Below are 14,188 nucleotides of genomic sequence, written 5' to 3'. Positions count from 1 at the left end.
GCAAGTTTTAGTGGTAGAATAATAATAGGAAGTATGCATTTCATAAGAAACCACAGTATTGTCATCCATGGAAGGGGAGCCAGAAGTTTCAGAGCTGTGTTAGTCTTTAGTCTAGCCAAAGCCATTTGAGAGTAGTCAGAGCTGTGTAAATTTGTCTGGGTTCAGCCTGCAGTGTAGCAGTGCACATCACTTTTGATCTTTGCCATAGCTACTTCGGAGATGTAGTAGTTCAGTACTTATTTCCAGAATAATTCTTTAACTTTTGGCATGTTGCTTCAAGGTTTCATGGCCACTGCCATTACTTCAAATTAAAACTACTCAGTGCAGCTAACAGTAAAATATCTCTAAAGAAGTCAGACTACATAGTTTGCCTAAAAGAAGAGAATTGTATTTTTCCATCAGAAATCAGTTAGCTAATAAGCCCTGTCATCTCTCCTTAGCTGAGAGCAATTTGTGGACAGTGGTATTCTGGAGCCTTTACTGGAGGTGTTTGCTTTTTATGGCGGGCTGCCCAGCGGAGGCAAAAACATGACTTTTATTATGCTGATACACAGGGAAGCTCAAGGAAGCAATACAAAATATCGCTCACAAGCAGCTCTCCTAGGATAATTCTGTGAGAGAGATGCTGAAACTGTTCAATTGCTGCTCTAGTATATTGGAGTTGGTCAGTGAAAAACAAAGGCAGAAAGTCTTGAGGTTAACACAAGCTAGATGGTGAGAAACCAGTTCCGAGTCTGGCTTTTGGCAGATGCAAGACGAGCAGTGTGAGTTCAGGCTCACAGCAGTAAGCAGTACCATTCCATCTTCCCCCGGAGGAGCTTCGCTTTATCTGCGGGCTTTCTTGTGAAGATCCCAAAACGGACTTTGTTTGTACGAAAGCATTCCAAGTATGGACTGTAAAACTCCAGGTGAAAATTCACTTTGGTTCAGACCTACAGGTTAACAAGTAGCTCAAATAAACCCTCACAGATATTCATTCAGGGACCCAATTTTAGTGAAAATATTCTTCCTTGCTGGGGTTTGCAGCTTTTACTGTTTGTGCTGGCTGTGCTTTTGGAAATCTAGATATGTTCACTTTTATTTTTACTTTTCTTTTAGATTCAACACTAGTTGCATCCCTTATGAAAATTCTTCAACCTCTTGAAGCATTTCCTGCTGCCACAATCCTGTATAGGGTACCAGTCTTCAGGCTTTATGCTGGGCTGTGGACAATCTACCATCATTACACACTTAGAAGCCTAATCACCTTTTTTCAGCTGAGAGTAACTTTTTGGGGGTCCCTGACTCAGGTACAGAAACAACATGATCGTTATTTCATCAGATATTTTCCAACTGAATATAACACAGAGTGAACCCTGCTGGTATTCATCTCATTCCTCTCTTCATGCCGTGTGGGTCACTTCTTCGTAAAATTTCCGTCTGAGTTGTAGGCTACCTAACACTGTCCCTTTATGACTATGCTGAGGGTTTTGCCCGAGCCTAAGCCATTTTAGTGAGAGGACATACTTTTACACATCTGCTTTCTTGGAAAACACGCTGTGCATCTTCTTCTAAGGGAGAACATGCTTTCACCACAACACTCATTAGCGGTAGCCTCTTCATTAATCTTTCGGAATTAGAATGAAAAAATAAATACTATGGTTTTGGCAAGTAAATATTTGCTGTAAACGTTGCAATGAGTGATGGAAGCAGGGTGTGCAGCCGAGAGCCTGAAACAGCATGGGAGGCCACTAACGTGCTTAATTTCATCTCAGTCTTTCTCTATTGAAGACCGGGGAGGTAAGGTTTATGGTTTATTTTCCCGGCAGTCAGGAGACAAGAGAGCTCTCAATCACTCATTTATTGCCAGCTCAGGAGGTGGTGTTCTCCTTTAGTAGTTCAGATTTGTTTGCTTAGACTGTTCCTTGGTTTTCTATACATGCAACCTCATGTAGTGACTAGTTCTGAAGACAGACACTTGTAGGCTTTAAACAGTGTGCTCGTCTCTCTCATCTCCCCGTCCCAGCAGACTGGAGAGCAGCTCCCCATGGCAGTGTCTGTGTTCTAGCATGATGAGGGACAACTCAGAGCGCGGCTCTACCATTTGGCATTGCAAAAAGTGTCTATGAATGTTTGCTCTCTTTGTGTCAGATACTATCTCACTCATGCAGAGGGATGAGGGTGGGATTTTAACACGGGTTATATGAATTTGTGCATCCAAACAAGTGTGTAGAAGTACAGATACCCATTTTTTAAATGTAGCATATGACCAATTCAAGTCGTTTATCCACATATTGTGTGAAATAGGCCAGAGGCTACTACCATAAAGTTCATATTGAAACTTTGGATGCTTGGTTGATTCCCTAGCTATTATAGTTTTATTTTCCTCCCCTCTTTTCTTCAGAATTGTTGTGCTAATTAAGCTCTGTGAATTTTAATCTCTCAGGTTCTTCAATTATGACATTGCCATCCCTCTATGGCAACACACTGGAGTGTAGCAGATAGGATATTAAGAAGTGGAGACATTCAATGGGAAAATGTCCAAAAGCGTTTCAAATCACATAAGATAATTAAATAAGGGGAAAGAATGTGGCATGTTTAAAGAATATGTGGTGGTTTTACGAATAGGATGATGTTAGGTGCCTATGCATGGGAAACTCATTACCCATGCTTCACTCATTTGTTATGTTGTAATGAGAAAGAAGAATTGAAAAATGCCACTGCTGAGTTTGCCTCTGTGTATATCAGGAGGTATTGCAGTGAGAGAACCACTGCAGATGCAGCAGGCTTACCAACCATGCTTATTCCTCTATCTTTGAAGAAATACAACAATTGAAGAAATAACAACTAACTCCCCTGTAAAGGTCAAGATGACCTGAACTGTGATGCTGAAGAATTGAAGGAGTATGCTGGTGTCACTAGGCAGAGATGTAGATGACATTTTTTTATAACTTCCTATATGCCATCCTGTTCCTCTCTCCTCGTCTCCCCCTTTTGTAGGCAAAGTTTAAAAAGTACAGCAGGAGGGTTTTTTAGTAAGAATTTGTATAACGGAGTGAGGCATTACTTGGACAGGGAAGAAAACAGGTATTTTATCATTCAGAAGGAGGAGAAAGAGTAATGAGTATAAGTAATGATCAGATGTCCGTTTGAGCTGCAGGAAGCATATCTGCGAGAAGGAAAGTAACAGGTTTGAGACAGCCTTGCACTACCAGTGGCCTAATAGGACCAATGATCCTATAGAGTAGGTAGAGCAGCTGACTCACCATTTAAGAAGTCATAGGAATATTCAATGTTCTTCCTAACACAACAGTTCTTGAAGTAGCGTAACTACATTAAGATGTTAGTCAAAACAAAAGTTAAGCAGAAAAGCAAAATCAAGAGCATGAACCCCAGAGGTATAAAAGCATATGTCCAAAGCCCAATAGGTTTGCAGCAGCTTCTCTATACTTTTAAAGCAACCCTGTGAAACATCCTGACCAAAAAGTGCATTGCTGTGATGACGGACTCCAGAAGAGAGATGTGTATGTGTTACCATATTTGAATCAAGATTTAAGATGAAGGTTAGGGACTGCATTTCCGCAGCCACCCATCCTTGCCACAGGATGAGGAGTTTTTGTTGCAGAAAAAAAAAAAAAACAGTTCATACCTGCCTGTACTGTCAGTCTTGCAATGTGTATGCAGAGCACCCAAAATCCTTTCTTAGGCATGTCAGACCTCAGATCAAACAGTCTACAAATCTGTGTCTCAGATTCTGATTTTCAGGCATGAAATTAGGCATTTTACATAATTGTCCAGTTCCTGCTGCACGTTAACTTGTCTCAAAGTCCTGGTTAATGACTGATGTCAGTAGCTGGTGGATACCCCGCATCCCTGGGAGTGTTGGGCGGCTTTGAGCTGTATGCCACAGAGCTCCTGCCTGAGAAGAAGCCCCACAACCCTGCTTACTCACTAGCACTAAGAAGGCAGTACTAGCAGAAGCAGGGATTCATTTAAAATAAAAGTAAAATAATTTTAAAAGAGTCTCTTCCTCCTGCCCTGATTCCTCTCTGACACAGAGGCCAAGTTTTATGCTCCGTGTCATGCCAAAGCAAGACATGTTCCATGTAAGATGTGTAGCAGGGAGTCACACATCACACAGGACTTTGAAGAAACATCTACCAGACTGTGCAGATATCATAATGTCTGGCTATAAAGCAGCGGTGTTGAATCAGTGTCAGTCCAGTCTCATAAAGCAGCTTTGAGAGACAGGTCCTACTGCCTGCAGCTCCATTTTGATGGGCGACAATGTCGGTGTCTTTCCCCTTATGTCTGTAATGTAAGGGGATGACCTGGTACAGTGTGGGTGACCGAAGAAATTTCATCCTAGGAGGCAGATTGAAAACAGCTCTGTGTGCTCCGATGCTGTTAGAAAGAGATTTACTCTTTAGTCTTTCCTCTACATAATTCTCCTGTATCACCACGGGGAACCCTGTTGCCTGCTCCTACTTTGATAATGCATAGATTTTTCCTGAGCAGCCGTAGCACAACAGTACACAATTCTTGTCATTTTTTATAGCCTGTCATGCTATACTTGGCACATGGATAGCTAAGGGAGGATTTGATAATAATCTGTACCTCTCTGAATGATATATGTACCAAGAATGAAAAGCAATTGTTTCAGCTAGTAAAAGAAGTGTAACTAGGAAAAACTAGAAAAAGCTGAATATCAGGAAATGCATCATGACAGTAACATCTGTTGGAACGCGAAGTAATCTCCCTTTGAAAGTGGTGGGATCAGCATTGCTTTTGACATTTGAAGCTCAATGAGACAGAACCTAATTTGATCAACAGCATACTTGGCTTCCAGGGAAGTCGTCTGCATGATCCACTAGATTTTTTCCATCTCTAACTTTGGTGACTCTGTCTTTCTGACACTCCCTGGGTGATGAAATATCATTATAACCTTTTGAAATAATATATTGGTACCTGGAGAGCAGAGAGTGACTTTCTCATTTGCAAGTGAGAGACAGTGTATTAAATTACCATTCTCTTAAATGGATTGAGTAAGGGTTTGCTGTGTTTAAAACAGGACACTTCCCCCCTCCCTAAACAAACCACCCAAGACTCCACATCATGGGGGCAGGAAACGTAAGGGTTAGAAGTTTAAACAACGTTCATCGTATTCCCTGAGGCTTAGGTTAGTGGAAGCTGCTTGACACCTGAAAACATTTCAGCAGATTTGACAGGTAAGCTTCATGCTGACTTACAGAGGAAGACTGTGCTGTGTCTGTCATAGATCAGGAGGGATAAAAGTAGTCCTGGGCCGTCAAAGCTTCTACTTGTTAATTCAGCTCTGGGAGGTGTGAAAACATCCACGGTGCTGACAAACACAGTGACTAAATACGTATGAAATTTAACTCAAGAATCTCACTTTCGCATCTTTGAAGAATTAATTAGAAAGTAGTGGTGTTCTTTTAATTGATTTTTTTTTATTGTATCCAGCAGCTGATGCTGCTCTTGATAACATTTGTTTCCACCTCTTCATGCAGTGCAAAAAATTGATAATTGTCTGGTACTGCTGAGCATTGTAGCTGGCAACATTTGAAACTCCAGACATGGTGATGAATTGTGCTATGATATATTAATGTTATTTTGATCCCTGCTCTTTCAGAATTACATTGATCCAATTAGGTTAAGTAGCTTGCCATCTAAATTAATTTACTTTCCTCTATTAATCTCCTTTGCTGTGGGTCAGAAACAGAAATGTAAATCAATCTATTACATTGCATATCTTTTTGCAGGAGGTAATTAAATTACTGAGTAGATACATATGTTAAATTTGTTGTTCAGTATGTTAAACATCATTGCCATAATTTCAAAGTGAAGTGGTGCACACTCAGTTGTGGAATTTGAGTGCTTGTTACACTTATTTCTGATAACCTTTCAAGAAATGCCAGCACATGACTTGCTGTCCCTGGATACTAATGCTGCGTGCTTATTCTGCTACACAGCTTTTAAGATATTAGACGTTTCTGAAAGTGGGGATAACAGCTTCTTTCTCTGCCAGAAATTGTTGGACTCCCCAGCGACATGTCTTGTACAGGTCCCCAACCTCTACAGTGGGGAAAAAAATCTTTCTTCTGGCTTGCTCTCAAGCCTGTGCTAGCACCATACGTGGCAGGAAAACAGATGTCTTAGCAGTGATGTCTTAGTTAGTAAACTGAAAGAGCATTAATGCAGACTCCTGAAAAACTTTCTCATTTTCTTAAAAAGGCCCTTCAGCTGTACTTGAAATTTCCATGGTTTGAAATCTTACTTTGGCTTCTACATTAGGGCATAGTTTAAGTTTTATTAGGTTAGTCCGATAGCAGGACTCCATCATCTTGGTATTCTTGCCAGCCTTTTACTACTCACATAGGGAATTCTCATGTTCAGTTGGCGTTTTCATCAGCCTGGATAGGAAACTCATCCTGATGAAACATGCCTGGTAGGGAGATTGATGACAGCAACACCAGAAGTTTGCTCACCTGCTGTAATTCCTAACTTTAGTAAGTAGAACTGTCCATGAGAGACTCAAATGAAAACGAAGCATTGACGCAAGGGAATGAGATCCAGTGCTTGCAAACTGAACACTGACAAAGCCAAGCTAGATTTGAAGTGCTCTGTTTTTACACTGAGTGTAATTAACTGTTAAACCTTACCAGGCTTGTGATAGCTTCTTCATCATGGGAGATCTGGACAAGGACTATGTACAATAAGAAAATGGACAATCTGGTTCCATCACAGTCACTGAAGCAGAAGAATAATTCAAGTCAAATGAGCTATGTAATGTGACGGGTCAGAGTGCTGATCACAGCGCTCCCTTCTGGTATTAAAATCTATGAATCCATGAAATATTTTCTAATCCTGTGCCTTAGAGTAGAACCAACAGCAGAAAGGTCACCTATATCATCATTGCTGTCAAACACTTTGGAAATAGCAGAGCAGTGAGTTTATTGCTCAATCACTTTGCCCTTATGCTACATCTGTTACCTTATCCCTTGCCTGATTTTTTTCCCATTAAATAAAAATTGCTCTGGTATCCAATGTGAAATAACGTTTCCAAGAATTGCACAGCCGAACTCTGTTGGCTTCAGCAGCGATGGGTTCTTACCTTTTGCCTTGGCAAAGTTAATGAATGCCTGCTAAGCACAGAACTTGCAGAGTAACTATATAAATAATAATGATAATTAAAAAAGCAGCTGCTCTTTGTGATAATGAGAATGACAGTAGGAAGCAGAGATACAGCACACTTCATTTCAAGCAGCCCTCCCAGAGGCTGCAGGCACAAGGGCTGAGGTAAGCGTGGGTGTCAAGTGCCACCCGAGGTAGCACAGGGTGCCTGAGCTGTCCTCACAGGGCTGCTTGGTGAAATGGATGGAGCATCTAAAGTGACGCTGGGTGCTCGCTTAGGCAACCGAGTCCTGCTGTAGGTGTGGTGGATGGCTGAGATCCAGAGCAGTTCCTGTACAACCCGCAAACCACTGCAGTGTTTTAACATTCGTTATCTATTAATATGCTAATATTTCTCACCAGCTGTAAAATTTGAATTGAGAAGCTGTGCTTGAATACTTATTGTGTTGACCTTTGCTGTCTTCATCCTTTTATGTTGATATTTATTTCTGTTTCTCTCATTTTCTTTTTTTTTCTTTTTCTGTCTTGTTTCATTCACCTTTTTTTTTTTTCTTCTTCTACCTTCTCTAATAATTGTCTGTACAGTTCCTAGCACAATCAGGTCCTAAAGGTCTTCATCTTGGCTGAACATTAACATAATCCAAATAAATCATGACAATAACGAATATTAAATGTTCCTTCATGTTCTAGCTTTAAAGTTTATATGCAGTGCAACAAATGCGTACCAAGATTGTATATTAGTTCACACAATATATGTGCAGAATTAACCAGATTTCAATTTAAAAAGAGTCTGGTTTGTTCAAGTGAACATCCCAAAGGAGAAGAACATCTCTGCAATGGAACAGAACTTTTTGGAACCCCGTGCCAAAGATTTTCTGCAGTCTGAACTCTCGGGTCCATTGAAGATGATGGTGGCATTTGGTTTTCATCACTTCTATATTGCTTTTGTATTTCACTACAATGTCTGTCAAAACTCAAACGTATTTGTGCTGAGGAACATAGTTTTAATGCCTATGTTGAGAGTCAATGGGAATATGTATTATTCCTTCTGGCCTTGTTAGAAATGCTGTTTGGATAAGGAGCTGAAAAACAGACCTATAGCAGGACTGTTGTCAAGGCAGAGGCTGCTTTCCCTGTTCCATGTGTTTACTAAAAAAGGAAACTTTTCATAATTGTCACGCACACACACTTTTTCTGGGCATTTCTGAAAAACAGAAATTGCGAGTCAAAATTCTTGGTATCATTGTCAAAGGCATGAGGGGAAGTGTGGAGTGCATCAGAACAAAATGTCTCATCACATACATGACACTTCACTGTCTCCTGAGACATCATTTCAAGTCGTTAGATTTCTATTCATGAATATCCTTTTCAGATGCTCAGAATAAATCCAGTAGCATGACTTATGTAATTTTCTTGAAGTCATTTTCCTTAAGTGTCAGTGGAAGAAGTTTGTTGCATTTACTGAGAGCTTTGATGGTCACTTGCTGATGAAAGCAGTATGCTATACAGCAAACTAACAAAGGGAGAACATTTTCCTTTTCCAAAATACACCAATACTTAACAATGCTCCCCATGTCTAGATTACAGATTCAATGCGAAATATGTTGAAAATTATATAGAAGAGTCAATACCGACATGTGCTGGCATACAGACTTCATTTGGAAGACAAAGCAGTCTGGAAACTCAGACTTTTTACAATTGATGAAGGAAGTGTTCATGCGCTGCAGCTTCAGTGTTTGGAGCTATATTTTCTCTTAGTTCACACACAGCCCTGGTAGTCACGGTATCGTTAATGTTGTGCTTTGATTGCTCTCTCAAACAGAACCAGTAAAGGACAAAGTCAAGGTGATGTGGCCTTAATATTACCTGTGTCCTCTGTTGTTTTTTTCTTTTAGGGGCCTGTTAGCCAGCAGCTTCACAGAAACACATTATTTGAAAGACGGCACTGATGTGGTTCTCTCGCGCAATTACACGGTAAGGCTGGTGTTTCATGGGTAGATGATGCTTCATCATTAAAATCCAAAGTGCTCTTTGCTGGGATCTGAGCCATGGGATGAAAAAGCAGTATGAGTGATCTTTTTTTATTGTTGCCTTCAGTACCTTTTTGACTGCTGTGATCGTACGCATCAATTTTTAGAGAGAGACTTTAAAGGGAAACTGTGGGGTTTTAACCAGGTGACTTTTCATATCTGTAAGATTTATTCTGCTTCTTGGAAATATAGCCATTAAAATTTTGTAATAAGGTAGCCATTGTCGAGTGGTTAAGGAGGAAAGTCCTAGTTCAGTTAGGAAGAAAGCCCAAAGTATCTGATAAGCTCATGTCAGTAGACTGGAAGGCCTGGGTGGCTTTCAGCACTGGGAATCCAGTCTGGGGAGAGAGGGTGGTTTGTTCAGGTGTATTTTTTATACCAGCCCATAAGACTGTTATGGATATATGCATGTATGTGTGTGTGTGGCTAATCTGCTCCTTGTTAAAATCAGCACAAAAAGCTTTTTATCATAAATAATTTAAACTGCTTTTTATAAATAAAAAACGCTTTAAGGCAGTAATGTTTTTGTCCTCTGACAGTAGGAACGCATTAATTAGAAACAATGCAGCAAGTGATTTTAATTACAAAGTTTATCTTTTATCTGCCTAAGTACTCCCAGCTCCTATAAAGTATTTGTTGTGTTACATTATTTATTTATTGACATAGTCTGAAGAAGCATCATGCTTTCTGTTCCCATGCATAATGGGCTTTGCTGATATCAGTGAAAGGCATTATTTCTGTGCATAACATTTTACTTCTGAAGAAGCGTCTTCATTATAGCCCCAGACCTCCCAAGTAAAGTAATCATTTTGAAAGCTTTCAGTGCTTTCTTGTTTCCTGGGTGCTCATATCTTCTTCAAAACATGTTCAGTAGAAAATAGTAATTTGTTTTAGAAACAGGGAAGCTGTACACATTCCTTAAGGAAGTAAAAAATGCACAACACTTTGTCAGGGTTAACTACATTAACATGAATATGAGTATGCCTAATGATAGCTAGGCTTTCTCTTACTAAAAAGGAAAATATTAATAATAAAAACTGTTTAGATAATGACAGTAAGTCCTGAATAATACTAGCAGTTCATTTTGCTGCCTGAGTTTTTTTGTTTTTGTTGTTTTTGAGACCAGTGAATTCATTTTTCATTAAATACTGCAATATGGTTTAAAACAGATAAGTCTCTCTGATTTTATTTCTATATCTCTTCTTTACTGAGGACATCAGTATAGCTTGTAGTTGAAACCAAATCCAATTTCTCATTGAAAAGTCGCTTAGTCAAATTCTGCCTGGAGATCAAACCAGGGTGGCTTTGTGGAGCTGTAGCTTTGGGGTTTCTTTAGCACATGTGCTAGTGCCCAGGTTATTCTTCTGCTTTGTAGCACTTGAAAAAATTGCAGTTATTAAAAGCTGGCCATAATTAAATGATCTCAAGTAAGGGTAGAGTATTTAAGTATGACACATCAGCCATGGTAATTATTTGGTTTTAGGGGGCTATCCATTTCATATACTGGGATACAGAAATGAAAAGCTTTTGGTGGGGGGAAAGAAGAGGGGGAGGAACCTCTTGCAGTTCAGTGGAGTTACTGAGCTAGAAAACAATTTTCTTCCAGTCCAATTGCAGGGCATGGTCTGATAAGTTTACATTTTCAGTACTGAACTTGCAGGAACTTTGGCTTCATATATATAGTGTGTGGATCTCAGAGAAGTTGTGAAATGGGCCACAACCAGGAGCTCAAAGTTAATAAAATAACAAGTTGTGTGTGGAAAGGGAAAGCAATCCAGACCTTTGCCATAATTCACTCTTTGATAAAGACAGCTACTCCGCAGCAGCAGTCTGCATGGGATGAGATATCAACTTGCCCTTTCTGTTTCACTGAGTACTTTGGTTAACACCAGCGATGCTAAACCCCAAAGACTGGCAGCATAAGAGCTCTGAACTACATCTCTGCCTTGTACTTAATTTAAGTGACATGAAAAAAGCTACTTTGTGGTTGGTTTCGCACTGTTTCAAGGTCACTGTATGAGAGTCTGTATTTGTTTGGAGGGGGTTATTGTTTTTATTGTTTTTTCTCTCTTACCAACTGGATGAGTGTAGCTGACAATATTAAAATAAAGTGAAATAGTTTACTCATGCTGAAAACCTTGACATCCACAGAAATTGTTACTGAAGTGTCTAAAAAGTTGGAAGACTTCCTCCATTTCATTGTCGCTTTATCCTTGCTAACAGGTTACTGGTTCTTTATGAGTACCAGCGTTAAAAAATACCCAAGAGTAAAACACTATTACCCTATTTCTGTCATTCTGATCACCGAGAAACGCTATTGAGACTTGTATTAAGAAAGTCAAATATTGCTGTGCTGTGTTCAGTTGCTCACATTAGAAATACAAATGCTCTAAATAAATATTTTTCATGGTATAACCTCATTTGCAGAAAATATATATCTGAATCATTCCATCTTGCCCAGCATTTTCACGGTTATTGCTTTCTTTAACAAAATCAAGGTGGTCTTTAGAAGTCTGCTATGTGAGGCTTTGTAAGTGAAAACCATGCCCCAACACTGAAAAGGTTAATTAATGCAGCTAGATAGACGTGAATGAACCGAGTAATAAAAAGGCACAGTGAGGTGACTGTCAGGTTGAAGCATGAGTGATAACTTTCCCTCGCACTAATAAGATAGAAACCTTTTACAACGGTATTTTCAGTTTCCGTGTGGCATTCAAAGGAGCCATGAGAAAAGAAATGTTGGACGTGACACAATCGTTGCTTTCCAGTCAGTCACATAATTGGGAATGTAATATAACCTTTAGTCAACAATAAAATTAACCTTGATTCCAGACAGATACTTGTATGTGCTGAGAAAGTATCTCTGTTGTGGGTGCCTTTTGCAAGCAGTGGATTATTAAGGAAATACAATAACCTAGCCGCAAAATGAAATTGGATTGTTGCCTCTCAAAATAGAAGACCCTCTTATTCGTGGTTGCTCTTAATAACATGCAGCCACTTAGCTGGGTAATTCAATAAAAGATTTCCTTTCCAACTTGCTTCCCTTCCCTTCATTTGCGCTGAGACTTTTTTTTCAAACTGTAGGGTTGGAATTAACTTTTTTATACTTCCCTTTATACGCTGCTACCTTTATAGATGTACAGGGATATGAATGATCTTATGTATAAATATGTGTGTCTATAGAAAGTAGCAAAATGTGACAGCTGATTTGTTCATCTGATTAATTTTATAAAATATTCTATATCGAAGCTTTAAATAAAATAACAGAAAAACATGTTATCACTGTCATGCAATGGAAACAGTGCTGACTGTCTTAAAATAATCATAATAACAATAAAAAAGATCGCCATCCCATTTTCTATGGTATAAACACACCCAAGGTTTCCATTGAGGAACCCCTTGGATTGTTGATTCATTGAATATTTAGTGGGTCAGGAAAGATGCTGTCAGTGTACTTCTGAATGCTGAATGCTGAAATTGAAAATAGCTTTGAGATAAAGGGGGTGGAAAACCATGAGAAAACAAGACGGCAACGAGAGTTGAAATATTTTCTCTTTATTTTTTTCAATCAGGGTCACTGCTATTACCACGGCAATGTACGAGGGTACCCCGACTCGTCAGTCAGCCTCAGTACCTGCTCTGGACTCAGGTGAGCCAATGTTTTAGTAATGCTTGAGCTCCTTAATAAATCACCCTAGTACCCGCAAAGTTTCTGTGTTACCTTTTTAAAAATGTCCCGATATCTGTTTTTCAAATGGTCCTACAATCTCTGTAAAATTGTTCACCTTGTTGCTCTGAAGAGAAAAATGGAATAGAAAATGCAAAATTGGGGTTGCCCATTTTGAGGCTGGCAGTGCCCCATGGCCCTGTGTCCCCCTGGCCAGTGCTCCTGGTCCTCAGAGCTGTTTCATGAGCAAGGGCAGGACTGCTTTGCAGCTGTGAACGGGTGCATCGGCCAGCAGCCTAGCCATTAGGAGGCTTTGCTTTAAAAACATGGCTGTGGAGCTCAATAAACTGCGTTCGTGGCAGGTATGATGCTCAGCATTAGGATTTTAGCCACTTGTTAACAGAAAAGTAGCAGATTCGTGTTGCTGAAAAGAAAATCTCTTCTGAGCTGGAGAAAGGAACAGGCTGACAACATTTTAAATACACAATGGACACAGTTCAGGAAACAATTATCTTCCTTACTTGGACAATCAGAGACTGGTATTTACTCACAGAGCTGTTCCAAATCACTGTAATTAACTGTAAATTGGCTCTAGTGTTCTCCCTGGAAAACCCGGTTTTCCTGTCAGGTTTCCAGCTGTCGCAACCTTTTCTGAGTTTGTTTAATTTATCTACAAACAGCATGAGTAGCTGGAGTCTTTTTTCCCTTGATTTTGCATTTTGTGCAATAGTGGTATTATCAAGGCTATTATACCGGAGCTCTGGAACGGAGAGCTGCAGAGAGAACAGTTTGTCACCAGGACACCTCTCCCTGGTGTTTGCTGTAGGGGGTTGGGTTCCAGTGGCTCATTCCCATATGGAGAGGGATTTTGGGGGCACTTCAGTACGTAGCAGGCATATTCCACAAGCTTACTCTAATTAAAGCTTTGCATAGACCATGGCAGCCTGCGTTCACCAGTCGTTCTTTGTATGCAAAAATATAATGCAGTACTCTCATTGCTTTAAGTGATGCGTGGGTAAAGGTATTGCATTGGTGCAAGGTCCACAGGGATTTTCCCTGTGCTGTGTGGGAAAGGGTCTGCACCAGTGTCTTGTTCCGGAGCTACCTTGTAAATTAGGAATGCTCAGGACAAATGACTCTTCCCCACAATAAATGCATGTGCTTTCTTCTCTAATTTGCTCATTCTCTTTTTACAAATGTTGAGCTCACGGAATCTTTTCCCAGTTTTAGGTAGTACGATAAATCAAGGCCACATATGCTGGCAGAGACATTTTTCTCTCATCTGGCACTATCGCAGATTAATCCTCAAAGTACAAGCCTTTATTAGGCTCCTTCCCCATAGGGAAAGCGTAGCAGC

General features: G+C 39.9%; 1 protein-coding gene across 3 annotated transcripts in view; it reads left to right on the top strand.

Moving 5' to 3' along the window:
- Positions 1-14,188, top strand: part of ADAM12 (ADAM metallopeptidase domain 12) — a 182,688-nt gene that overhangs the window by 92,610 nt on the left and 75,890 nt on the right. For all 3 annotated transcript variants that reach the window (XM_083844605.1, XM_083844607.1, XM_083844606.1), the window contains exons 4-5: positions 9,030-9,108; positions 12,737-12,813. In XM_083844605.1, the coding sequence (XP_083700731.1) occupies positions 9,030-9,108; positions 12,737-12,813 (156 nt within the window). The remainder of the gene's footprint in view (positions 1-9,029; positions 9,109-12,736; positions 12,814-14,188) is intronic.

Source organism: Anser anser, assembly GCF_964211835.1.
Source record: "Anser anser genome assembly, chromosome: 7".
Classification (NCBI taxonomy): domain Eukaryota; kingdom Metazoa; phylum Chordata; class Aves; order Anseriformes; family Anatidae; genus Anser; species Anser anser.
This window is presented reverse-complemented; position numbering and strand designations above follow the sequence as displayed.